At 39.7% G+C, this 27,892-nt stretch overlaps 1 protein-coding gene across 1 annotated transcript; it reads left to right on the top strand.

Annotated features, from left to right (window-relative positions):
- The first annotated feature begins 149 nt into the window (after positions 1-149).
- On the top strand, positions 150-27,892 carry ccdc85al (coiled-coil domain containing 85A, like). The gene is made up of 4 exons (XM_058082104.2): positions 150-846; positions 1,660-2,734; positions 20,223-20,280; positions 24,962-27,892. Exons 1-4 carry the CDS (start codon positions 601-603, stop codon positions 24,978-24,980), a joined length of 1,398 nt encoding a protein of 465 aa, XP_057938087.2. The 5' UTR covers positions 150-600; the 3' UTR covers positions 24,981-27,892.

The raw sequence follows: 27,892 nt of genomic DNA, 5'->3' as shown, positions 1-27,892 counted from the left end.
AGCTTTTTTGACAAGACACTAGATGGCGCTGCGGCTAGGGTTTATATTTGTTGATAATCAGTCAAAATCCCTGGAGGAAGAGATCTGCAAAGACCGGGCGGGAGAGAGCAAAAGGGAGAGAGAGAGCGAGAGAGAGAGAGCGAGAGAGAGAGAGAGAGAGAGAGCTCCACACTCAATGCTTTACTTGCGTTCAACACTGGCTCTTGGTCTGCTATCCTCTTTGTGTGAACAAGCCTTACACTGAAGGTTTGTTCGCCGACTGCTTTGCACTATATACAAAGGCCGGAACTCCATTTTGGATACCAAAGCAAAAAAAAAAGGAAGATAGTTCGCAAGGCTGCAGCAAGCCCATCGCCGCCGTGATGATGTTGCATTGACAACGGAGCATCCTCCCCTCACTCAGCCGGCATCGTCAGCTGTTGCTCATGGATAGTGCAAGCAGAAACGTCGGGAGAAACACTAAAGGCCAAAAACTATGCTACGGATCTTTAGACGGTAACATTTAAGTACGAAAGAAGCCGGGGAGCGGATGCGAGCAGAGAGTACCAACACGCCTCTGAGTATTTTTCGCCCTTTGTCGGTACAGGAGGAGCTGTGCCAATGGAGAAAGCTACTCCTCCGCCCCAGCCTCAGGTGCAGCTGTCTATAGCTAAGACCGACAGTCCGGCAGAGGACATCTCCGGCTTGTCCGATGAGGACCTGTTCAAGTGGACTAAGGAGGACCTGGTGAGGCGTCTGAGGCGCTCAGAGGCTGACAAAATGAGCGTGATTCTGGACCACGGGAATCTCATCCGTGAGGTCAACCGCAGCCTACAGTTGCACTTGAACGAGATCAGAGGGCTGAAGGTGAGGATGAGATCACGGTGAAGCTATGGAGAACACCTGAGAGCCTCTGCAAACATGGTGTCAGACTGGAGGTTATCACTGAAGTTCACGGTGCTATTGTGTAGGCCTGCATGGGCTTATTATGATACTATTATTTTATATTCAACTGCAACTGTACAATGATTTAAATGCACTGTCAGCCGATGTACAGTATAGTCAAATATAATTATTTGTACTGCAACACAAGTTGTCTCAAGTTGGTATGGTTTTCTTTAAAAATCCTATAAATATTATTTTAATCACATGGGAATCATTTGCCTTTTGCCACCTCCCTCGCCATCCAAGTCGCCTAATTACAATGGAAATGACTCAAGGACGTAGGAAAAAGGGAGAGCAGGAGTTAAATTGTTGCACAGAGGAAGGCTATAGAAGGTTAAGTTTAAGGCAATAACACTGCGGTTGCAATTTCAGTACCCTATAGTTTTACTTTAGGGTTTGACTGCTGCAGAGATTTCTGATGAACTGTATGTAATGAAACTCACACAGTGACTCAGTGCTTTGTCGTGGAAAGCAGAGAGGAACCGGGGTTTCATTTCAGTACGAATGCACAGAGTGGCTATATGAAAGAGCAATGCAATGGAATTAAATTGGAAACCACTGCTGTGCTTTGGAATCCAATTAACACCGGCAAACAATGTAGCGATATATCAAAACACAAGCACATTTGCAATGTCTTGTGGTCCTCATCAGCATTAACAATGTTGTCGGTCCTTGGGCCTAAAGGTCACGTCAATGAATCTCTCTTCTCCTCATGTTTCTATTTCTACTTGTCAGGACATCAATCAGAAGCTGCAGGAAGACAACCGTGAACTGCGGGACTTGTGTTGCTTCCTGGATGACGACCGCCAGAAAGGAAAGCGTGTGTCCAGGGAGTGGCAGCGTCTGGGACGTTACAGCTCGAGCATTATGCGCAAAGAGGTGACCCTCTACCTCCAAAAGCTCAAGGAACTAGAGCTACGACAGGAGGAGGTTATCCGTGAGAACATGGAGCTTAAGGAACTCTGTCTCCTACTGGATGAGGAGAAAGGAATAGTAAGTGGCAGTGGAGGAAGTGGCGGGAATGTTGGTATGGGAGTGGGGTCACGAAACTCCATAGACAGCCAAAACAGTTTACTGCTGGTGCCTGGGCAAGGTCTCCTCATGAGGGATGTTGGGGATGGAAGCAGTACCTCAAGTGCAGGGAGTGCCGACAGTTCAGATCACCATCAACATAAGCACCTAGCAGTTGGAGGGAGCAGCCTTGGTAGTGCTGCGGAAAAAGGAAGTCCTGAGCTGGTGCATAAACCGAGGTGTAGCAGCATTAGTGCCATAGGCGGAATGGCTGACAGGGAGGCGTCAAGCCCCGAGCACCCTGCTGGGCGCCACCGGAGTACAAGTCTGGAGTACCCGTACACTTTACCCCAACTCTGTCGACCCCGCTGTGGCTCCATATCAGTGCCTGACCACAGTCGAGTCATTCGGGGTCTGAGCCCAGAGAAATACGGGAGGAACGTGGGACGAAACAGTCCAGACCAGCACCCCAAGCACTACAGCTCTGACCTCCACTTAGGCCAGAGGCAGCACTACCTGGGTCAGGGGGGCAGCGGTGACCTCTACCAGAGGCACCACAGGGGTAGCGTTAGCAGCACCGGTTGTGAGAGCCCTGAATCACGCCATGTACATCTAGGGACCAGTGAACATACCGAAAAGAGCTGTATGGCCCAAGGGGGAAGTCCTGAAACTCATAGGCACCAATACAGTATGAGCCCAGACCACGTGAAGTTCGGCAGCCCAGTGAGAGACACGCAGAGGAGGTCAGCTGGGGAAGAGCTGTCGCCACATCATCGGAGCATCTATAACGGCATGAATGGTAGGTTTATATGCTGCATGTCTTTTGAATTCAAGGAAAATATACAGCATCATTTCTTGTTTTGCCTAGAAAATACAGGAAATGTATGAAACCAGTATTGTATATACTATATAGTTTTCCTCAACATTGAGCAGTTTCAATTGGAAAAACAATAATGTATTTCAAAATGAATTCATAAAAATGTGCAAAGCTCAGATTGAGAAAGAATATGAAAAATAACCTCCCAGATTGGCAGCTTTTAGAATACCCCACAGTGGCCTCATAATCATTTCTGGTGACTGGGGGGAAAAAGGTGCTGAGTGGCACTGAGCTGGCAGATGCGAAAGGTTGTCTCAAGGTGAAATATGTGCTTGACATTGCAATATGAAGCTGCTGCATGGAAATGATGAACGGGCCACCTAAAACAGAATGGATGCAAAGCCCCTCACCCCTTGTCATACGTCATCTACGGCAAGGGGCTTCAAAATGTGAGGCGGTGCTCCCCTGGGTGGTTTTCAAACCTGTTAAGCTAACTTCGGTTATGTGGATTCAAAAATGATTGACATGTTTTTTTCTATAGTGAGCGAAAACGCCACACAATGTGATCTAGACAATCAGTTTTGGTGGGTCGAGGGAAGGCCCCCAACTGTATTATGATCTCTTATGGAAGGTTTATCATGCCATACTTTCAAAAACCCTGCTCTATGGTTGTTACTGAATCAGTGGTGTGACTGCGGAATGATTCTGTTCTGTTTTAGGACTAGGTGGCATGAATGATGTATGCAGCAGACATCTCGGAACTGTGGTGATGTATGGTCACGTTGTGGGTGGGGGGTGTGGGTTTGAAACTTCCTAGGCTTTGTCAGGTGCCCACCCTCCTTCATTGGTGTTTCAATGATAGGCCACAGAGGAAGAGATAGGCAGTGAGAACGTAGTGATGTATGTTGAGATTGTTTTCAAACTGCATTGGGGCCCCGTCTTCTTTCGCCATGTGCTAAAAAAGTTCCTTTAGGGCAGGGGTCTCAAACATGCGGCCCGCGGGCCAAATGTGGCCCGCAGGACACTAGTCTGAGGCCCCCTGAGGTTTAATGTTAGTGCGGCCCGCGCAAGTTTGATATGGATGCTGTATGGTATCATGTACCCAGAAAAAATTATTACGTTTGATTAATGTTCATGTTAAAGGTTAAATAACTGTTAATAGTTATCCTCCCTATCCGTGTGGAAGTGGTAAATTTTTGGCTTATTTAATTTTAAAGGAAATAACTTGGAGGCTACTGTTTAGGTCGCTAGATCTCTAGTTTGCGAGTTAGCATGTGTCTCAAGACCCTGCAGTTGCGTAATATGTTGTAAATAAAAAAGTATAAATGTGACTATAGTCGTGTTTTGTCATGTCTACAGGGCTCTAATAATGCTTTGTTCATTTTAATCTGAAAAAAATAATTTGTCTACCCACCAACTATATGTGGTTTCTTAAGTTTTTATTATTTGCTGTTTTATTATTATTATTTTATTTATTTATTACTGATTGATTGATTTTTTTTATTCTAGATTTGTTTATTTTTCATCTTATTTTGTGCAGAAAATTAAAAATTAAGATCCAAAGCACTGAAAAAGTTTGTATATTTTTCTGTTTTTAATAAATGCGTTTTTTTTTTGTTTTTTTTTTTGGAAAACCTGATGTGGCCCAGTCTCACCCAGACCCTAGCTCCAGTGGCCCCCAAGTAAATTGAGTTTGAGACCCCTGCTTTAGGAGCATCAGTTATTTCAATATCCCTATTAACATTGAAACCACAAATTGTGTATCAATTTTTGAAAATAGTTTTCGAGAGATGATTGTCTGGTCATAAACATTCCTCCTCCTGTCATTTTACAATCTCTGCATTGCAGCGGATTATTGCAAAGACGCACACAAATATTTCATTTTTGTTTCGGTTCTGGCCATAACAGTAGTGCACGCCCTAATGCATTTTGAAGTATCACTCTTGGTCGAAAAGGGCCGTGCTTAATTGTAAAATATAAGTGCACGGGGGCACTCGCTGGCTCTCAAATCGGGTGATGTGCCAACTGGCATCGCGCTTGTGAATCCAGCTCAGAGAGAAACATGTGCAGCAAATAGCGTTTATCCATGTCCATATGGACTTCATTAAGCCGCCGAGCATGACTAAGTCATTACAGTGCATGAGTTGTGATAGAGTCATATTGTATTTTGGGTACTTGTGGTTCACTATGGTGGCTTATCTACCAAGTGCATTTCCCTACTGGGACTACTCTGTCACCACTGACCTGACAAAGACACAGCGGCAGAACATAATAGTTTGACTTCGAACAAGATATGCAGCTGAAACTAAAATATTATATACAATATTTTTTCAGTGTTCTTAATGTAAATGTTCATTAAATGTGCACTGTAACACGAAAAGGCGATCAAAATCCACCATGTTAAAGTGAAATTTATTGAGGCCCGTTTATCGACTGCTGCAGTGTTCGCTTTGTGTGTATTATCCCCTGACCTATCTTTGCTGCCATGTCCTTTTTTTGGACGAAGAAGGAATTAAATTCCTATGACGTTGTAGTACACTCCACTTTCTGGGATTATCCTGTAAGCTCTTTGCACTATATTATTTCAATTTTTATTAACTTGTGTGTGCGTGCCTGTTTTTGTGTCCCATCCGGAGTCTCTGTAGCTGTGTTGTTTTGTCGACGATTGAAAGTCTGGTGTTCCCGTGGCACTAAGCAGTGTATTTGACTTAAGCCTTTAAAGTCCTGCAAAAACAGCACTCTGACCTCTGCTCTCTTGTTGCACCTTTTGTGAAGCTTATCACACATATTCAGTAGTTTGTTTTTTTTTTTGGCAGCCAAGAGAATGGAATTCCCTCAAAGCACTACAACCATGATACTTTTGCTTTGTATGAAAAGTAATCCTATACTCTCATCTCAACACATGAAACAGATTACTAAGAAGGCTTCGGGGGGGATTCAGGAATGACTAAAGAAATCCATATAATATTCCGAAAACAAATGTCAAAGCAAATGTTGTACAATTATGTAAATGACGACAGTGTTTCTTACTTCAGTACTGCAATCTATTTGTGGTGGCGGGTTTCATCAAAGTATATGTTATACTTTGGAAATCACAGCAGCTGAAGCAGCACCGTTTTGTATTTGTTGGACTTTTACATGTCACAAAATGGAAATGAGCTAACCGGCTTATTATTATATATATTCAACACTGCTTCCCGTTTATTCAATGTGTCTGCAATACATTTCTATTTGGTTGTAGCTTTAAATCACTGTCGTCTGTGATGCTTCTCCATGTGATGGCAGCCTTCACTGTATCCCTTTCAGGACGCATTTCTAAATTATTACTGACTTATGGTAAATGTATGGAAAAATGTATCCCAATGGTAAGCCACACAATTCCACTCAACAGCAGGCATCACGCTATAGCCTCATTAATTCCTGTTTTTCCAAGGGACCTACAAGAGGGTCGTTTGCACGCTGGAACCTATCCCAGCTGTCTTCGGGTAAGAGGCGGGGTACACTCTGGACTGGTCGCCAGCCAATCACAGGGCAGATATAGACAAACAATAACAATAACAATAAAAAACACGCTGCACGCTAACCACTCCAACACCGTGCAATTTTGAACTTTGAGTTATGTTTGATATTTTTGATGTTTTTCAATTCAAATCCACCTCGAACGAATGCTGTCAGAATTTTTACATTGCACTTGGAAATTCCAAGAATAATGCCGGAATTTTCAGTCTGACGGCATTCTGGCTCATTCTGCCTGTAGTGTGACTCGGCTATAAATATTGACATACTGTATGTATGCAACTTTACTAAAACAGCGAACATACACATGCACAAATACCTAATCGTAGTTACTGCTATCTAGTCTTATGTCATTCTAGTAGTTTGTTCAGAAGTGCTCAAGCCTGAGATAAGTTCATCAGTCATTCTCTCCATGTCTTCTTCCCATCCTAATTGGTTTCCAGTTTAAAAACCAGCTGTCGGATTGCGAGAGAAAAGTCTGATTACAAAGCATTCTTTCTGGAGGATGCTGGAGGATGTACTGATTGGCAGGCTGAGCCGAGGAAAGAGGATTGAATATGTATTTGAGTGGATTACTGGCTACCCCCCACCCCCCTTTCCACCCATCTTTCCATCTTCCTCACTTATTCATTTCTTTTCCTGAATCCACTCTGGCCTATTCGTCCCGACTTGTTGGATGGAAAGCTTCCCTCTTGATAAATTGTGGAGTATTTTATTTAAAAAAAATGAAATGTTTGTCACAGCTGCTCGCATGAAAGGATTTGGTGAAGCATTTGGCTGCTGTAACTCCAATGGATTAGTATTATTACCAGACAGCCTCATCTGGTCCACTGTTTTGTCAGCGCCGCCTTTCACGAAGCACGGTCAATTTGCAACGATAGTATACGTATGTGTAGATTGGCTTTTCAGACGCATATTGTTGCATTTTTATTGCCTTAGCCTTCATTTAAAACGCATCTCTAACACAGTTAGTTTCAGGTCGTTTCACTTTAAAATTCAGTGCGTACTCCCTTTTGTGTGTGCAGTAAAGATTCTCAAGGTGGATGTCTGTCTAAATGTTACTTTTAACAGCTAGCTTGCCGTTTGAATTTGTAATCACACCTGAGATTAATTATCCCCAACAACCTTGCTCGTAAGCTATTAAGGCAGCTATTAGCCAAGGAGTGCATGATTAGGCGTTTTGTTAACTACTTCGGATGCAGACCATTGTCATTTTTAATCAAGTCCACCTGGATCACACAAGCAGCTAGATATTGTCTTTTTGCTGTGAGAAGCAAAAATATTATTAATTTTTAAGATAGAGGGGCGGCACAGACCTCACAGCTAGGAGACCAGGGTTCAATTCCACTCTGGGCCATCTCTGTGTGGAGTTTGCATGTTCTCCCCGTGCATGCGTGGGTTTTCTCCGGGTACTCCGGTTTCCTCCCACATTCCAAAAAACATGCTAGGTTAATTAGCCACTTCAAATTGTCCATAGGTATGAATGTGAGTGTGAATGGTTGTTTGTCTATATCTCTTTATGCCTCTCGCCCGAAGACAGCTGGGATAGGCTCCAGCACCCCCGCGACCCTCATGAAGAAAAAGCGGTAGAAAATGAATGAATGAATATGAAGATAGAATAACTTGAAAACTGCATTTTATCAAATAGACACCAAAATAATTGATACAGGTAGTCCTCAGGTCTCGTACAAGTTCAGTTTTTAGACTGTGACATAAGTCGATTTTTGGTGTAAGTCAGATCTCATTCTTAAATAACTCTCAAGACACTCAAATTGTTCACATACCGGATGAAACATAGTAATAAAAAAATATGTCGTGCCCGAACAAACTCGATGTCGGATGCTAGCGGCTGAAATGAGGAGCTCGGTCATCCGGGAGGAGCTCAAAGCTGAGCCGCTGCTCCTTCACATTGAGAGGAGTCAGTTGAGGTGATTCGGGTATCTAGTCCGGATGCCTTCCTGACACCTCCCTGGTGAGGTGTTTCAGCCGGGAGAAGGCTCAGAATCAGACCTAGGATACGCTGGAAGGATTATGTCTCACAGCTGGCCTGGCCTTGGTGTCCTCCTGGTGTCTGGAGACAAGGAAGTCTAGACTTCCCTACTGAGACTAGTACCCCTGCGACTTGGATAAGCAGAAGAAAATGCATGCATGTCTGAGCTTCTCTGTGAATTTCTTAATGATATGAACTTTTGATCAACGTTACAATTAATTTCTCACAATTCTATTTTAAAAAGCTTATTAAAGAACCGTGTTAGTGAGTGTGAGATGCTGCAGGCGCTTAAACAGTGACTTACCCGGGTGTAGAATATCATACGACTTATAAAAGGTTTGTCTATGAACTATGAGTCATAAGCTACCATATTAGCACTCGTGTACTTTGCTCCCTCAATGTTGGTGGAAGATATTTTTTATGACAACCTTATTTTGCTACCACCAGTAAAAAGGATGTAATGCACATCGCTCTTATTTTGTGTGTTGTGTAGGTTGAGAAGGTCTAATGACTTGCTAAAAGAGACGCGCTGTGTACTGAAAATGAATAAATTGCTAATGAATAAACAACCCTTACTACCCGAGCTGCGAGTGTTACTAACTCACTAACTCATAGATTCACCGGTACCCAACGAAGACTCAGGGTATATCGATATATTTTAAAATATTTCTTTTTTTTTTAAATAATAAATATTTTTAAATATTTTATATTTTTAAATATTTTAAAAATATAAATATTGACATTTCTTATAAGCATAATATCAAAAACAAGCATATCTTTCATATCGATATAGACGAGTCATATTAGGGCTGGCTGATATATCAATATATTTTTAAATATTGACATTTCTTTTTTTTTAAATAATAAATATTTTTTAAATATTTTTAAATATTTAATACATATTTTTAAATATTTTTTTTAAATAAATATTGACATTTCTTATGAGCACAATATCAAAAACAAGCATATCGTTCATATCGATATATAGACTGGATTTGATGCGGAGGTCTCATGTTTCAAGATGGCGCCGCCCGAGTGCAAGCTAATTCCTTAAGCAAGCGTGCAGCTATGGATGTTCATCTTATTACGTTTGTAGCTTGCCGCCTGCGCCATTGTTGACACTCCGCAGCTATTAGCTTTGAGCATCCCTTTGCTACTCCGAATGATAATGAAGGAGATATGGAGGTGGAGAGGCTGCATAGTGGGAGTGAACAGCAAAAAAGACGGTATAAAGGTTGCTGTATAAAGCAGCGTCATGGGGAACGTGAGATGGAAGCGCTAACGGAGCTAAACCCACTGCAGAGTCTACCACAACTGCAGCATGATTATTTATATTTAACTTTTTATTATATATTTTATATTATATATTTATATATTATATATATTTTTATATATTTTTTTTTAAACAGAAAATCTACTCTTTTATTCCAGTGGCTAGTTTGTTTACAATTTAATAAAACTTTGCACACATATTTGACTTTTGTCTAAATTCAGTTTATGGAAAAAAATATTCAGATATATATCATATTTCAATATTCTATATATTATATCGGGATTTAATTTTTATAGTTTTTTCTAAGTCATATTTCCCTTCACTACTATAAATGTTACTGTAATTGGTGCCACTTGTTGAGGAGAAATTCAACAGATTTTCAGAATTCCACAGATATAGATACATCTAAATGAAACACACCTTCCATACATTCCCTCTAATGTGAAGATATGATGGCTGTCTAGAATAACGTTGAAAACAAGTTCTGCACAAATAATTAACATATTGACTGATGAGGAATTAAAGGTCGCTTCCCAATATTTTCCTCTAAAGAGCAGCCCCATAGTAACTGTGAGAATGAGTGCGGAGACAGCTTGGTGTGTACTAGCATGGCTCCAGCACAAACCCCTGAGGTATGTGACAAATGTTCCACAGCAAACCCCAGTCATTCGGCAGACACGCAAACCCAGCGGAATGGACAGGGGTCTTTGTCCTTTTTAGACAGTGCCATTGGGGTACGGCTCAGTGAACTGAGAGGAAATGAGCTTGCAAGGCCAGGTAATTAACTGGAAGTTTAGACATAGCTGTCATGTCGCGGGGGCACGGCCGGACCGGAGGGAAACGTCCGTCTGTCCCAAAGTCACCAGCAGTAACTGTATTTGTGTCGCTGTCACAGTTAGTTGAAGTTGAATGCCATCTTTAGAGCTGTCACTCTGATGATATCAGATGATCAGGTGATGAGTGCACGGGGGAAGTGTTGGCTGATTGTATTATGCACAGGATCCCGGCCTTCAGAAAGCGTAGCTGCTTGGGGTGCAAATAAAATGGTTTTATTTCATTTGAAAATTGAGTGCATCATATAATCAGTTCAGTTCTAAAAATAATTTTAATAGTCTTATTTCATGAACAGCAAACTTTATACTCAGGTACAATTACATACAGTATGTTCTAAATGCCCCCCCTCGGGCATCTCGGTTTGGAGTTTGCATGTTCTCCCCGTGCATGCGTGGGTTTTCTCCGGGAACTCTGGTTTCCTCCCACATTCCAAAAATTAAATTAATTGGCCACTCCAAATTGTCCATAGTTATGAATGTGAGTGTGAATGGTTGTTTGTCTATATGAGCCCTGTGATTGGCTGGCGACCAGTCCAGTGTGTACCCCGCCTCTCGCCCAAAGACAGCTGGGATAGTTTCCAGCATGCCTGTGACCCTTGTGAGTATAAGCAGTATAGAAAATGGATGGATGGATGTTCTGCATGCTGGTAAACATTTAATTGAAGCAATAATAATATAGCCGTTTCTTGTTAATGTACATTGTTGTCCAAAATTCTTCAATATAGGATAACAAATTTCAGGTTACAATGCATTTTAATTGAAAAGTGGACAATTTTTTCAGCAAAATTTGTGCTGTAGTGCAATGTTTTTTGGTACACACACAAGCCTTCATAGTGAACCACTGCAAAACTAGCCCCGCCTAAGACAGAATATGGCAGTAAATAGACATAATTTTTTACTATACTTGCAGTGGGTTTATTCTTTTTTTTAATAACACATGATTACATTATTACATACTGTATATTTGTGCCAGAACACCATTTTTGTGATGTTTAAATGCATGGTTCTATATTGCCAGATGCCTTAAAATATGTTTTTTTGTAATTAGTCACATTCTAAAACAGTCTTGTACAGCTATTTAATTTGAAATTATTAAAAATACTGTTATATGTAATCCTAATACTCACACACACTGAGAGAAATGCACACTCACCACCTTCCCCATGGCATGCCCAGTCGGATGTTTTATTCATTAGCAGTGAAGAGTGTGGGTTGGTCTCATATTAAAATAGGACAACAGTAGTTTATTTAGCAAATGTCTTCTTAAATATTTAATCTATACCGATGTCGAGCTTGTGATGCATTTGCTTCAATAAATCTGACAGTATTTCAATAAGTTCAATAATAAATCTTAGCAATATTGGAATCACAGCCATCACAACATATTGAAGGACTCATCCAGGTACAGTAAATGACCAAACCTGCAAAAAGTACACAAGATAAAAATGCACGCGTGAGAATGCTCACAGCTGCGTGTGTATGTGTTTTCTTTTTTCGATGTGTGTGTGCGTGTTTGCACGCTTCCCTAAAAAACACAAAAGCAAACAAAGTGTATGTGTAAAACATACACAGTGTTGTCTAGCTTGAGCCTACGGGGCTCCAATTATTCAGCTCTACTTCAGAGCACTTCATGCTCATATCTCTGTCTCTCATCTACTTCATCTTCACAGCGAGACAACATCTCAACTTGAGGTTATTTGCACTTCTTACCTGCTGCCATCACTCTTCGTTATTGCAGCACAACACTATTACTGTATAACTGATAACCTTGGTTGTGCTGTTATTCACCCATATGCGCCAATTCTGTAAACTCTATTTAAATGAACAGTAGGCAAGATTTTTGTGAAATAAAAAGTAAAGTTGCAGTACTGTCTTTGACAGAGGATTAATCAAATCTGATTTGTTAGATTGTCGAATGCTGTTTATTTTTTTTTGTTTGTTTTTGAGTCCAAATGGAGATACTTATGAATAAACATCTCATTTGCAATTTTTTTCCATCTCAAAGGCTAAAAACACTCAGATAAACATGGTAGGTGTGCAACAACAGTACGTCTATTTATTCGGTGACACAATGCCTGCAAATCGAAAAACAGTCACTTTCAGCAGGTCGATTTATCACACATCACAAAAGTACACGTATTAATGGAGCAGCAAGCTTAAAAACAACTCTCCTTCCTACTTCGGTACGAGGTGCATTATTAAAAAAAAAAAACAAAAAAAACAACTGTAAAACTGTATTATAGAAAGCAGGAAGTGAACAAATGTAACAGTTACTGATTGTAAAAGTACCAGATGGAGGGGTAGGATTTAATAAGCTTTGCTTCTTCTTACTCCGTTTGGACATGTGGAACTGGGAACTGATTATGGGATGCATTCAATTGTAATCTGATGCATGTTGAAATGAAATAAAACCATTACCATTACCATTAATACTTCCACACTTTGTATGATTTTAGTAGCCATTACGAGCGAATGCAGAAGATTGTTTCAACTTTCTTGGATTGTGCAACTGAAGCGGGTGATTTTATTCAAGTGTCAAATTAGTCATTTTCAAATCATTATTAACACAAATAATGATAATTTTTGTATCAAAATTGGCTATAACAAAAACAAAGACATTCCATGTAAAAAAATTTATATAGTGAGAATCTTGAGCACATGGCATTTTTATACGATTCGACCATGCAAGGTTGACGAGGTTGAATCAGGCTCCTCCGAATCAAATCATCGAATAGTCTAAGTCACTTCTAGTACTCAGTTCTCATTTCAACAATTTGGGCAATAATTGAATAGAAAGCATATTTATGTCTGCTGTGCTAGTTGAAAGGATATGACGCTCAATCCAAGCTTATTTCAGCAATGGGAAACGAGCTTCCGTTTTGTGATATTATCACCTTTTAAATACAATACAATACAATACAATGACACACAATCCTTCCCTGAATACAGTTCAGTACAATACACAAAGGATTTGAGGATGTGATTGAAGTGTAGACATTCAGCTTTGACAAAATATGTCATTCATCAGTTAGGAATTACCGGGCCTTATGAAGTCCATTTTAGATTTTCCAAATTCCATTTTTTTTAATTGTCCTAAAGCATGATGGGCATTACAGTTTCGAAAAGATTTTGTAGCAATGTGTGCAGAGGCTTACATTACATAAGTTATACATCCATTTCTGAATTAGTGGGCAAAATCGGCCAATGATGTATTGAATCAATAAATGATTTTTGCATGTAATTAATTGACATTTTATTAACTAACTCAACTCTGTATTGGTACAACATAATTCATTCATTCATTCATTTTCTACCGCTTTTTCCTCATGGTTTTCTAAAAAAAAATTGCCTTAGTCACACAAACATGCTCTGCTAACCCACATGACTTTTTAAGTTATTTCGCCGACTTGGATTTCAGGTGGATGCTTCATTGAGGGGCAACTTCCTGTTTGTAAGGAAATACCACTGGGGAAATATTTCCCCACACAAACATTCACAAACATTTCATTCACATTATGCCAATTTTTAAAATACGCTTCTTGTGATTATGACGTGTGACAGGATGTTTCACTCAAAGTTGTAGGACTATCGATTCAATTCTTAGCCACTTAGCATATGGGAATTTTATAAATAGCCTGCTTGTTCCATTTCCTGGTTCCATTCCCTTTGGTTCCATTCCATTGCCTGAGGGATGTTAGTCCAAGTCTCCAGGCAGAACACAAGACTGACTGGTTACTTGGCCTAACATCCACCAGAGTCTAAATTCTGATTCTTAACTAAACGGAAGTTCACTCATCTATCCCGGATCTCCACAGGCTTTCCTGTCCGGCCAGCCTACTGTAAATAATTTATGTGTCACTTTTTCCGAGATCTGAGGGAATGGCCACGTGAAATTACCTTGCATTGATCCTGTAAGTTGAGAGAAGGAGCGGCGACGGGTGACAGATAAAAAGCTCCATGTGTTCGATGGCTTGAAGTGGACATCAATAAGAACTTGATTAGCCAGTTTGACAAATGATTCTTATGCATCAGTCATCGGTCATTCACTGCCCTTTGAGTCAACTCATTCCATTTATTTTTCAATCAAACCATTGCATTGAAATCTCCTCTAAAAATATGATTGAATGTTTTCAACGAACTGTTTGATTATTGCGGAGACATTGCTGATGAATGATCCTTGACTTCAGAGGTAAACAGCCATTTATTCAGTGAGGGGGGGCCAGCACCTCAAAGCTAATCCTGTGTATCTCTTTATAGAGGAATTTAGAGGCCTCGCTGGGCGAGGGCTTAAGGTCCACATTATTCTGGAGTAATCACATTATCTGTATACTCGGGCTCTGACCCACACTGAAACCTGGTCCCGTGACACACCTCTCACATCCCATTAAATCCAATTTTGCAGTTGACACCCTGCCCATAACTAAATCTAGTAAAACTAGCCAAGCACAATGCTTCTATCATTTCCTAACTCTCCTTGAAGGCCACGTACAGCACATTGGGAACACAAAGGGCAGGTGTCAAGTTTGGTTGAAAGGGATTCCAATGCGTAGTTGGACTCTATCACAAGACAGCACATTGTAATCTTGTCAGCTGTGTGACTGGTGTGACCTTGAACCAGCAAATCCATTTAAGATAATTACGCCTCAGTCAGGTCTGAGGTCTTAGCTCCACAATAAGATTCAGTAATTGCAACACCCTCAAGCCAATCTCACGGGATTGGGAGTGAGATTGACTCGTCGCTGCCAAACTGGACTTGATTGGGAACGAGAAAGTAATGGTTAAAACGGCTGTTGTCAAGCCATTCAGTTATGGATTTCAAACTTGACACAAATTTTGCCATGAACACCATGAACTATTTACATTTTTCACATTCGCATGCAAAATGATGCGTCAAAATTTGACTTCCTGGTTGCTGCGCAGCATGGATTTCAATGGGAAAGATGCTCTCATAAAGTGCACTTCTGCCAACTTTTCGACTTAATACGGCACCAAACATGCGCTCTTCTAATGTGGGGTTGCATCATCACCTCTTTGTGCCTCTCGTGCAAAAAAAAAAGACTTCTTTGGGAGCTAGCGGTTTGATATGAAAAAAACTGTCAATAGCGAATGAGTGCAAAATTTAATAACAATATTGTTTATATTATATGAGTCTCATTTGTAAGTATGCATTTTTTTCTAGTTTGTCCTACAGGAAGTACCAACTATGAGCCGGTCCTATATTCCTGCTAAGCTGTAGAAAATATTTGTTGATGCTTAATATGCATCACCTTATGCACCATATACCTTTAAGTGTCTAATGAGTGTTCACACAGTCACCAATTCAATTTGCATCGAGTTAACGCATTTTTATAAATGCAATTGCGCTTTTATTTATAACTTGTATTATTATTTATAGCTTATATAAGTTATACTTGACGTGCTTTATTGTCTGTATGTTCAGTTTTATAGTGCTTCAGAGTATGCTAAGAAATATAACTCCACTGGAGTCTTTATTGAGAATCTGTTAGCTCTTTGCTGAGCTTGTAAACCACAGACCAAACAGCAGAGACCACGTTCTGCCTTGCAATATTCAATGGGAGGAAAAAGTATGTGAATCCTGCATACGTTGGTCATAAAATGTAGTCTCATCTTTATTTTAAGCACAACTAATACTGAACTGGTTTAGCCTCTTTTTCTACAATGAACTCAACCTTGTTTCCTGTATTTGAGAGATCCGACGTGCACAATGATCAGGATCAATTGTCCTCTTTGGGAAACTGATGCAGTTCAGGCAATAGCCCCGGGATGTCTGGTGTGAATAGCTTTCTTGAGGTCATGCCACAACATCTCAATTGGGTGAAAGTCAGGACTTTGGGCCTCTAGGTGGATATGAAATTCTCCGCAACCTAATTAGGGCCTCCAGAACTACTTATTTAAGTCAATTTCAACTCCCCTAGCGTATTCGTTTATCTCCATTTATGAGAAGGAATAAAACTCACGCACTAGTAAAGGTTAATATCATGTATTGTAAAATTGATCAAACGGAATAAAATCCCAAACACAGGATCCTGGGCTGAATTTATCTTCCAATGTCCGCCTGGAGCTTCCCGACGAGAAGAAGAAAAGTCAGCATTGATTCTTGCATCCCAGAGCTTTTTGTAAATTGGCTAAGATGGAGTGGAGTTGGGGGTATGTTCTCTGTTGGTTCTCCCACAATGATCTAGTTATCGAATTAATAAAACAATAATATATAAATTAATAAAACAATATCATCCAACACGCTACAGAAGACATACCATACTTTGCCTTTCTGTTGGCGATTTCCTTCCTTGTTTCGGATCATTGTCCTGTTGCAACACCCGCCCTCTTTTGAGCTTCAACAGAGTCAACCTCAAGTTCTTCTGCAAAATATCTTGCAAAATATTTTTTCCATTGACGAGAGCAAACTGTCCAGGCCCTGAGACGGCAATACACACGCATACAAGGATGCTCCCTCCAACATGCTCCACAGTTGGGTTTAGGATTTGCTGTGCCATTTTTCCTCCACACTTGGCGTTGTGTGTTCCTCCCAAACAATTAAACTTTGGTTCCACAGAACATTTTGCCAGTAGTTCTGTGGAAGCCAATTGCTTCTTAGCAAACGTGCAGCAATGTTGTTTTTGGCTTCCTCCTTCTTGTTCGCCCATCAATCCCATTCTTCTTTCATGATTTGTCAACAGAGATGTTGACATTTGCCACTGACCCTTGGTTCCCATCAGAGAATGGTTCTTGACAAGATATGGTTGTAAACGTGTGGCCTGAGCAGCTTTGCGCCACACCTCCAACCCCCGTCTCGTTGACTGGACTCAAGGTTGGCCCACACTCTTGGACAGTCCATAACCGAAAGGTTCACTTACTTTTTCTCCCAGTTCTGTGAATGATCACATATTATTTTAATTAAAAGAAAAGATCCGACTGCATAATTTTATAATGTATCCACAATGTGTATATTCTAAAGGGTTCATATAACGCTAAATGACCACACCCATTTTGATGTAGAGATCATCTGCACTTGGTTGTGTGCTGGGATGAACCAAATAGCTCTGTGCTCATTTCTCCGTTTGGATTTATCATTGTGTAATATTCCTCATCATTCCTTCGAATGATAGCATATTCTATACAAATAAAGCTGCCTTTTTTTGTTAAAAGTTATAAAGCAGACCCTCTTCTCGCATTCTGACCCCCAATTGCAAATACCCTCCATCTCTTCTGACCCTTTAAAGGAGTTTTCATATCTCTGTCTCATTTCTCCGCCCCTGTGAAGATAAACAGACAGGCGGCAAGGTGCAGGCAGCCTAGTGAAGGTGGTTAGTGGAATCTTTAGCAGGACTACGCGGTCACATGAGTGCTATGAATCTTTAATGGGAGATGTTAGCGCACAATGTTCGGAGAGGATGTGTGCTGGAAATATGATTATAGACTCACGGGGATGAAACCATTGTAGGTCAGGGAGAACGAGCAAGTGTAAAATGTGTTTTTCTGAAGGGCAAACCACAGTAAAGAAGGGTTTTATCAAAGTTAAGATTGATTTTTCCACTTCTTACCCATCCAGGTTCAGACCCATAAATCTGCTGTTTAATTTATATATATATATATAAAATATATAAAAATAATACACAAATTATTAAATTAATATATAATATTAATACATAAATAATTAAGAATAAAGCTGTCCAAAGTGACTCGTTAACATTGGTTACAAAATTATCATATTATTTAGCCTAATTAAAATATGTAATTCGCAGCATTTAAGTGGGCTGGGAAATCCTAGCGTATACACTCAAAACGTGAATTGAAATTCAAACAACCATTCACACTCATTTCATACCTATGTACAATTTGGCATTTAAGTGGGCTGGGAAATCCTAGCGAATACACTCAAAACTTGAATTGAAATTCAAACAACCATTCACACTCATATTCATACCTATGTACAATTTGGCATTTAAGTGGGCTGGGAAATCCCAGCAAATACACTCAAAACGTGAATTGAAATTCAAACAACCATTCACACTCATACAATTTGGAGTCAGCAATTAACCTAGCATGTTTTTGGAATGTGGGAGGAAACCGGAAAACCCACTCACAGGGAGAACATGCAAACTCCACACAGAGATGGCCGAGGGTGGAATTGAACTTGTGTCTCCCAGCTGTGAAGTCTGCACGCTAACCACTCGACTGCTATGCAGCTCTGAATTAAATGATTCATCGAGTTTTTGCTTCTAGTCTTCAGTGTTTTTGGTTTGCAGCCACATGGTTTTTGTGATCTTTTTGAAAGGCATTGATTGGCATATGCCGATCATGTGACAGCCCTAATAAGGAATGGATGTTGAGGTATATTTTTACTGTTTATTTAACATTTGGAACATGTTTTTCAAGATCCTGCACTGGTCGTGTAGCGGTACATGAATTCTTTTATCACATTTCCTACATAGAGTGCAGTTGAGTACATGCAGGACTTCCTGTTAGCTTCTATTACTAACAGGATATCTGAGACAGGGTTTGTGTTTGTGTGTCTTGATCGATTTTTGAGCTGCACTCGAGTATTTTCAACTTGTAGTGCTGGCATGGTTTTACTGGGAATCATATGCAGCAACCTTAATCCTTTAAGGCAGGGGTCTCAAACTCAATTTACCTGGGGGGCCACTGGAGCTAGGGTCTGGGCAAGGCTGGGCCGCATCAGGTTTTCCAAAAAAAAAAAAAAACGCATTTATTAAAAACAGAAAAATATACAAACTTTTTTAGTGCTTTGGTTCAGATTTTCTACAATAAAAGCTCTGATAAAACATTCCACTGTTCTCAAATATCTTATTTTTTATTTTTCTGCACAAAATAAGATGAAAAATAAATAAACAAATCAAGAATAAAGAAAATCAATCAATCAGTAATAAATAAATATAATAATAATAATAAAACGGCAAATAATAAAAACTTAAGAAACCACATATAGTTGGTGGGTAGACAAATGATTTTTTTCAGATTAAAATGAACAAAGCATTATTAGAGCCCTGTAGACATGACAAAACACGACTATAGTCACATTTATACTCTTTTTATTTACAACATATTGCGCAACTGCAGGGTCTTGAGACACATGCTAACTCGCAAACTAGAGAGCTAGCGACCTAAACGGTAGCCTTCAAGTTATTTCCTTTAAACTTAAATAGCCAAAAACTTACCACTTCCACACGGATAGGGAGGATAACTATTAACAGTTATTTAACCTTTAACATGAACATTAATCAAACGTAATAATTTTTTCTGGGTACATGATACCATACAGCATCCATATCAAACTTGCGCGGGCCGCACTAACATTAAACTTTCATATCACGGCGGGGGCCTCAAACTAGTGTCCTGCGGGCCACATTTGGCCCGCGGGCCGCACGTTTGAAACCTCTGCTTGGGCAGTTTGGGCACAAAAGAAATAATATCCGTGGGTGGGTGGGTGTGTGTAGACAGAGTTTGGTTCCTTTGAAATGACTTCTCATCTCACAGTCGGAAACATACCATGCAGGAACATGAAAGAGCAACTTTTCATCTGTTTCTTGTCAAAAGAGCCAAGAAAGGTATTCCCCAAAATGCCACGCAAGTTGCATCCATCGGGTTTCCGCTTTTAATTATTTTTGACATGTTTTCTAACAAATTCCCAGTCTATCCGTCTACGTGCTGAGGATTGCACACCACTCTGTTTTATATATGAGACATTTTTGCTTTTTATGGCTCTCCAAGCAGACATATGTCATCTCTAAATCATTACATTAATGAGGTGTAACTCCCATGTCGGAGCAATACTCTTAAACCCATTCTCTTTCTTCTTCTGCTATCTGTTTGTCACAGCTTTGATATCAGCCGGCTGCTGCACCAACAACTGTAGAAATGTCAAGCTATGGGACAGGTAAGAATTATCCACCTTGTTCCCTTTCTGTAAAATGTCGTTTGAAGTCCATCAGAGAAGAAGAGTGTCCATTGAAGGTCACTGTCTGTTCTTTCCACAAGGGTCTATAATCCTGTAAGTAGATGCCATTATGCAGTGTTCTTCCATCAGCGGCTTTCTTCAAAACTATGCAGATTGAATTGCTAAGCTGAGAGGTACTTTGCATTAGTTTGACATTTGCCAAAATGCAACTGGAAGTGGATGAAATATTGTTTTTTTTTTGTAGCCTTTGTCAGAGTGCGGCGACCCCAGACACTTGTACCGACTGCTATACTCTCTGATCAATGGCATGTGACTTATAAATCTTCTAAACAGGGGTCACCAATCCGTCCATTCAGTCAAAAATGCTTATTACATCAGTGCCAACGCCCACACAGCTAGGAGACACAGGTTCAATTCCACCCTCGGGCATCTCTGTGTGGAGTTTGCATGTTCTCCCCGTTCATGCGTGGGTTTTGAGTAATGACCTCATGTGATTTCCAAAGGATTGATACAGTAGTACATTATGAGTTTTCTCATAGCTCATATAATTTTTAAAAATTGAAAAAAAATGTTTTTTAATTTGATTAATTTTTATTAATTTTATTTTATTTATTTATTTTTTTTTATTTACAATGACATAATGGGTACCATAGTAAGTGTCAATATAGTGATATATATATAGCACATCATGACTGGTTCAAGACTCTTCATTCTTGTATTTAGCAAACATCAACTGCTTATTGTTATGTATTGTTTCTTGAATTGGCTCATCGTTGTGCATTGTTTGATTTCCTTACTCAATCCATTCCATAGTTTGATTCCACATACTGAAAAGCTATGGCTTTTTAACGTAGTCCTAGCATATAAGTAGCTCAGAGGATTCCGGTTTCCTCCCACACTCCAAAAACATGCTAGGTTAATTGGCGACTCCAAAATTGTCTATAGGTATGAATGTGAGTGTGAATGGTTGTTTGTCTGTATGTGCCCTGTGATTGGACTGGTGACTGGTGACCAGTCCAGGGTGTACCCCGCCTATCCAGCATGCCTGTGACCCTTGTGAGGATAAGCGGCATAGAAAATAAACCAGTGACCAGGCATACATTTTGAGAATTCAGAGAAAACCCACTCATGTTTGTGGAGAACATGCAAAGTCCACAGTGGAGAGTCCAACCCAGATATTCCTCCTGGCTGTGCGGCCAACATAGTAACAACTAGGCAAAGCTGGAACTAATCAATGTGTTTTATCAATCATTTTTATTGCAAATGCTCTCTGAAACAAACCAATCACAGACTCCGCATAGCTGCAGAACAAGGTTAGAATTTTTTCACGCTATGCAAAATGGTTTGCAGGGGGGGGGGGAGTGAGCCAGCCTTGCATGTGCTGGCACGTCGTACATAATCCAGTTATCACCACTCAGTATTGGATCGGGGCACTGCTACTACCATGTACATTTGTTCTCTAAATTGGTGAGGCATTTAAGCATTTTAATGTTACATAATATAAAAATACATGTATTTTTAGTTTATTACTCCAGGTGTGTTTGCAGTGCACTGTATAGGCCAGGTGTATTCACAGCAGGACAACACTGTTTAGAGGTGACCCTCTCCCGCCCCTGTGTGCAATATTCTACATCTTCCATCAGACCCCAGCCGGGGGCAGGGTGAGATTACTGTGTTAATATTTAATGAGAGGTGAGACAATAAGGCGTACCCTCCCATAGGCTTAAATGCCCCCCTGGTTCCTCCTGTAGAGGGAAAGCACCCACGCATAACCATATATAATTACAAACATGTTTCACACATTTTGTTATCTGACTCCCCGTAATGTAATAAGCACACAATTCTGTTTGTTTCATGTACCCTTGCTTTTTTAACATCGCTATTACATTTTGTATCTTGCACAAAAAAAGGGAAGAACTAAATTTGAAACACTTAGCTTTTCAGTATGTGGAATCAAACTATGGAATGGATTGAGTAAGGAAATCAAACAATGCACAACGATGAGCCAATTCAAGAAACAATACAAGCAGTTGATGTTTGCTAAATACAAGGATGAAGATGTGCTATATATATCACTATATTGACACATACTATGGTACCCATTATGTCATTGTAAATAAAAAAATTAAAAAAATAAAAATAAAATTTATAAAAATTAATCAAATTAAAAAACTTTTTTTTTTAATTTTTAAAAAATATATTAGGAAAGCAGGAGGTGAACAAATGTAACAGTTACTGATTTTAAAAGTACCAGATGGAGGGGTAGGATTTAATAAGCTTTGCTTCTTCCTACTCCTTTTGGACATGTGGAACTGGGAACTGATTATGGGATGCACTCAATTGTAATCTGATACATGTTTAAATTAAATAAAACCATTACCATTACCATTACCAAAAAAAACAACACTGACTCGGGTGTGGAATAGAAGGAAGTGTTCTTAACGAGAGACTCAGACTCAGAAAGGCAGCAACGATAGCACACACTCTCGGCTCTCCGACATGGTGCATGGGTGACGCAGGCACGAACAGGAGGATCAGCCACGGAAGGAAAACAAACACAAAAGACCATTTTAGCAAGTCCGGCTGTTTATGTAATTGGTTTTTTTTTTGTTTTGTTTTGGTAGTCTGTTGAGTTGTCTAACGTTTATTATCAGTCCCTTCAATTTTAAGTCTAGCATAAAACAATCTCCTCTCTTATCTTTAAGGATAGAATCTGACATGAGGATGACTTGCATTGATAAATAAAAAACCTTGGATCCATTCCATTCTGCTGCTTTTGTCCCAGGCTCCTGGTGTTGAGCATTCTGTTCTACTGTTGCACTGCCAGTGCATGCTCGTACTAATGTTCTTGAACAAGATGAAGCACTCGTTAATTTGTCTGCGGACAACATATAAAATATATCAAGACAAATACATTGCAGCTAGAGAGGCGGTGGCCCTGGTGGAACATGTGCTGCCGCTTTTATAGAGCAGTAGGGGCAGTGGAGCGAGGGTTTAAAGACACCATAACATTTCGGAGTGCTTGTTTAATGATGTAGCATACAAGTGATGTATGTCAAACTGTGGCTCAAATTGCCTGAACTATGATTCAGCCATGATTCCGTTAGAGGAACCGGAATTTTTACTGCAAATAATTGAATATTAATCCGTGAATTTCAGCAATGCACTTGAACGCATGCTTACGGAAGTGTGAAATGTTTGCTCAGCTAAAGAATAATACAGCGTGGAGAATAGGTTTATATTTTGATTACTGAAAACCAGGACATGACCCAGCAATGAGCTACTCAAGTTTACTCAAGATGCCTTATAATTTCAATACAGTCGTCCCTCGTTTATGGCGGCTAATTGGTTCTAGACCCAACTGTAATAAATTAATTTCTTCCATATATGATTCAATGTTAAAAAATGTAATATTTTTATAGTTACATTAACCTGTTTGACGCTGGAGACGGCCGCTAGCTAGCAAACTAATATATAGACAGCGAGCTAACCAGTTAGCCTCAAATTTATTTCTTCTAAACTTAACAAATGGTTTCAAACAAGGTGGAGAAGAAAGACAAAGTAATAAGCTAAAAAAAAATACCACTTCCACACAGAACAAGAGAACCTAATTTTCCACTCCCTTCGCCCGAGTGGAGAACACAAATGTGATTACATTGACTGGAAGTTAATTTTCCTTCAATAAAAACGTTGCCTGATTTTCATTGGGCTGTAAAATGAATTGGTTCACTGAAAGATATTTGTCCATGGCTGCCAGAGCTCATGGGCTCCCTCTGGTGGACCGAGCTGAATGAATGAATGAATGAATCATTGCAGCGCCCCGGCAGCGATGGCCAATGAGCTGTTCTACTGGAAAGAAATTTGTATTGTATATTTCTTTGCTGCCTTTTGGGTGTTAAGTTGCTGTGTGATGATGTTAGCCTTCCATCTAAGATGACTGAGTCAGACTATTATATTGACTAATGACCTCATATGATTTCCAAATGATTGTAAGTTGTTAGTTAGTTAGTTGGTTAGTTAGTTGGTTGGCTGGTTGGTTGATTGATTGATTGGTTGGTTGGTTGGTTGGTTGGTTGGTTGGTTGGTTGGTTTGTTGATTGGTTGGTTGGTTGTTGGTTGGTTGGTTGGTTGGTTGGTTGGTTGTTGGTTGGTTGGTTGGTTGGTTGGTGGTTGATTGGTTGGTTGGTTGGTTGGTGGTTGATTGGTTGGTTGGTTGGTTGTTGGTTGGTTGGTTTGTTGATTGGTTGGTTGGTTGGTTGGTTGGTTGGTTGGTGGTTGATTGGTTGGTTGGTTGGTTGGTTGCTTTGTTGGTTGGTTGGTTGGTTGGTTGGTTGGTTGTTGGTTGGTTGGTTGGTTGGTTAGTCAGTTAGTTAGTTAGTTAGTTCTGAACACATCAGTATTATTGCCATTTTGATATATTGTCCCGCCATATAGAATTAATTTATTTATGATGATTTTACACATGACATGCTAATGAGAGGTACATTGATACCTCAACTCAACAACATGAACTTTTAAGAAACGGAGGTCATATTCTTACTCAGTGTACTGAATATACCTAGAGTCAGGTCTAAAACCTGAGGCATCGAAATATTGTTTTTTTTGTTTGTTCCCCTGTGTAACGCATGTTTCTGACGCTCTCTATTCTTTTCCCGTCTAGCTTCGATGCCTCCTCTTGACCTCACTGTGGTCAGCTCCTCGGAGGAATAAGCATCACAGCGGAAGAGCCTTTTTGTATCCCTGGTCTCGATTGCCACAAAGAGCCTGCGGTGCCACTCTCCCAGGCTCCAGATGGTCTGCTGTCCATCCATGGCCTCATTCATGTCTGCAGCCCTTGAAAACAACCTGCCTTCACGTTTTCATCCGGACATATTGAACGCTTCGGAGAGGGGGATGTTGGAGAATATGATGAGTTGCATTGTGTGCAAAAAACTCTGCTGCAGAAATATTGATTGGAGTGGATGTCTCTCCCTGTCAATTGTGACATGGCTACCTCTCGGAGAGAACCCAGCGAGGGGGATTGCATGCTGGTGGATTCTTGCTGTGCATTGAGAATTTTCGAAGGAAATTGTGCAAAAAGTTCGGCACTTGTATGCTCTAACCGGACGATTTCCCTGACACGCTAGAACACACTCCGCAAAATACACAGCACAGTGGATATTCTGCTTTATTTTCTTTGGGGTTCAAGTTTTATTCTCTAATTTGCAGTGCGTTACTTTTTGTGCAAAATCCGACAAAATTCTCATGATAACAGGCAGCATCGGGTCACATTCTTTATGTTTACAACTATAGCTCATCGGCGGAGAGGTGCATCACTTCAGCCTTCTTCACTTTGTTTGCTTGTTCTCATTTCTCATTTTAGTGGTTATCTTCTCTTCATCACCCTTTTTTTGAAAGTGTGAAATAGGACTTCTGTAATTTAATGTTCAGTCCGTCGATCTCAAGTCCATCCTTTCCTCTGAAGTCACGTTTCAACTGACCCTCAAAACAAAACGTATAAAATAACTTTTCCTGTGTCTTAAACCGAGATGGTCATTATAGCTGCTGAAAAATGTTGTAGTTTGATAAAAAAATGCAATGTTCAGGTGTCATTTTCTTTTCTATTTCTTTTCTCCTGTAAAGCGCCTATATTGAAGCTGGGAGCCATGTTTGTTTTTTTTACCAGAAAGCAAAGTCCAAGTAAAATGTAGATTATTGGATTAGTTTTCTATATATATCAATATATATATAACTATATTATGATCATTATTTTTGACTTTCCAGGTATTAGAAGTAATATATCAAGATGTATAAGATATATATCAAACAATAAACAAACGTCTTTATTTAAAAGGTGAATTTCTACAATTGTGGTTGGTGTGTGTATGTTTCCATGTTAAAATGATTGACCAAAACGTGTTCCAAAACATGGTAAATATGATGTCATCATCTGCGCCTGTCTCATCCTGCCAGATGGGCAACAATAGGGTCCAATCGGACAGGATTTCCTGTTAAATCATTGAACTGGAACAGCAAGTTCCCCTTCTTGTGCGGTGATCACCTTCCATTACATCCTGTCCAAACAACTGTACCTCGACATCTGTGTCCTGGGATCGCAGATGCTCAGATACTAATAAACTCAAATGCAATCCAATACAAAATGGTAATACTAAATAATGCATTTATTTACTCCGTTGGGAAGTACTAGGAGTTATTTTAAAATCTGGTTCATTTGAGAAGAAGCCAGTTTATTCCAGTACAGCGGAACCTCGGTTAGCATATGAAAATTTACGACAACATTTTGCCTCGGTTTTGTGTGTATTTTCTCGTTGGCATACAATATTGTCGCTTTATTTGTACAACATGTGAGTCCAACTGTGTTCTTATTGTATTTTTAATCACAAAACGTCCTCGTTAGCAGCCTGCGATTTATACTCCGGAGCAACTAATAGTCCAGAAAATACGGTAATTTACGGAAATTGTATATATTTTTGTGTAAATTAAGCATTTTCAATCATAAAGGATTGGCTAAACAAACAAAAATTCAATTATAAGCCGTTAAGAGGACGATTCAGTTGTGACTGTAGTATTATAAACTGGTCACTAGGGGTCAGTAATTGCTTGCTGAGACAAGCGCCAAGCAACAGGCTTTTATTGCAGGTTTAAAAGACCTCACAATACGCACAATGATGCTAACATAATAATAATAATAATGATAATAATAATTTTTGGGGTTTTTTTTTAAGATTATAGTTTCAGATTACAGACTACAGTACGTAGCAGCAAGAAATAAAGCCATTAAAAAAATCAAATCAAAGTGATTTTCAGTCCCGTGAAAGCAAACTACAGCTGAATTGGTTTGATGGGTTTTCTTAAAGTGATTCCAGTTTACTCATTTGGCTTAGAAAATATCTCTTTGTGCTCAGCTGCTGTTTAATTAGACGTTGTGACTCCATGGGATTCCAGGCCAGGGTATCTTGGGAATGGAGTGGCTGATGGAATGGAGTGATAGCAGTAATCTTAATGCTGTGAAGATAGATGTCAACAACAGAAAAGAAATGATTATTAAACATGTAAATTGCAGTTGCCCTGGATAAGTCCGCATCCAGCTGCGAGGTGCACTATTTGCGGACCTCGACCTGAATGTGAGGCTCTAGCCAGAAAATAGAATTTTGACAATTTAATGAAGTAAATAACTTGCATTGGTGACTACAATGTACGTTGGAGTGTTATTAAATGTCAATTTCATTCGCACGTTTGCTATGTGATCACTGTCATATCATATTAACGTGACTGAAAACCAGTGATGGGTAGCGAGTTACATGACTGGTGACGCCTCTGTGTATGACATTTGTGTGTATTTTATTGTTTGTCTATTTTTTTTATTATTATTAACTGGAAAACATATGTGTTTTTTTCAGTTTATGAAGCTTTTTCTTCTCCAGGAAAAGTTCTCATACTTGGCTGTGAAAGTCTGATCACCTCAAGGTGAGCTTGGGTATTTCTGGTATATTTCTTGCGAGTCAAATTCAGCACGGCATAAAAATATCTTTCATGCAGTTGACTTTCTACTAGCCGAAACTGCTGCTGTAACAACAACAACACTTTTTTC

This window comes from Doryrhamphus excisus, linkage group LG9 (assembly GCF_037039965.1).
Source record: "Doryrhamphus excisus strain RoL-2023G ecotype Guam linkage group LG9, RoL_Dexc_Guam_v1.1, whole genome shotgun sequence".
Taxonomy (NCBI): domain Eukaryota; kingdom Metazoa; phylum Chordata; class Actinopteri; order Syngnathiformes; family Syngnathidae; genus Doryrhamphus; species Doryrhamphus excisus.
This window is presented reverse-complemented; position numbering and strand designations above follow the sequence as displayed.

What these genes read in the sequence shown, in the direction of transcription:
- ccdc85al (XM_058082104.2), top strand. Translation starts at nt 601, where the DNA reads ATGGAGAAAGCTACTCCTCCGCCCCAGCCTCAGGTGCAGCTGTCTATA. An exon ending in ACGAGATCAGAGGGCTGAAG is followed by an intron (nt 847 to 1,659) that starts GTGAGGATGAGA and finishes TCTACTTGTCAG; the next exon opens with GACATCAATCAGAAGCTGCA. An exon ending in CATCTATAACGGCATGAATG is followed by an intron (nt 2,735 to 20,222) that starts GTAGGTTTATAT and finishes TGTTTGTCACAG; the next exon opens with CTTTGATATCAGCCGGCTGC.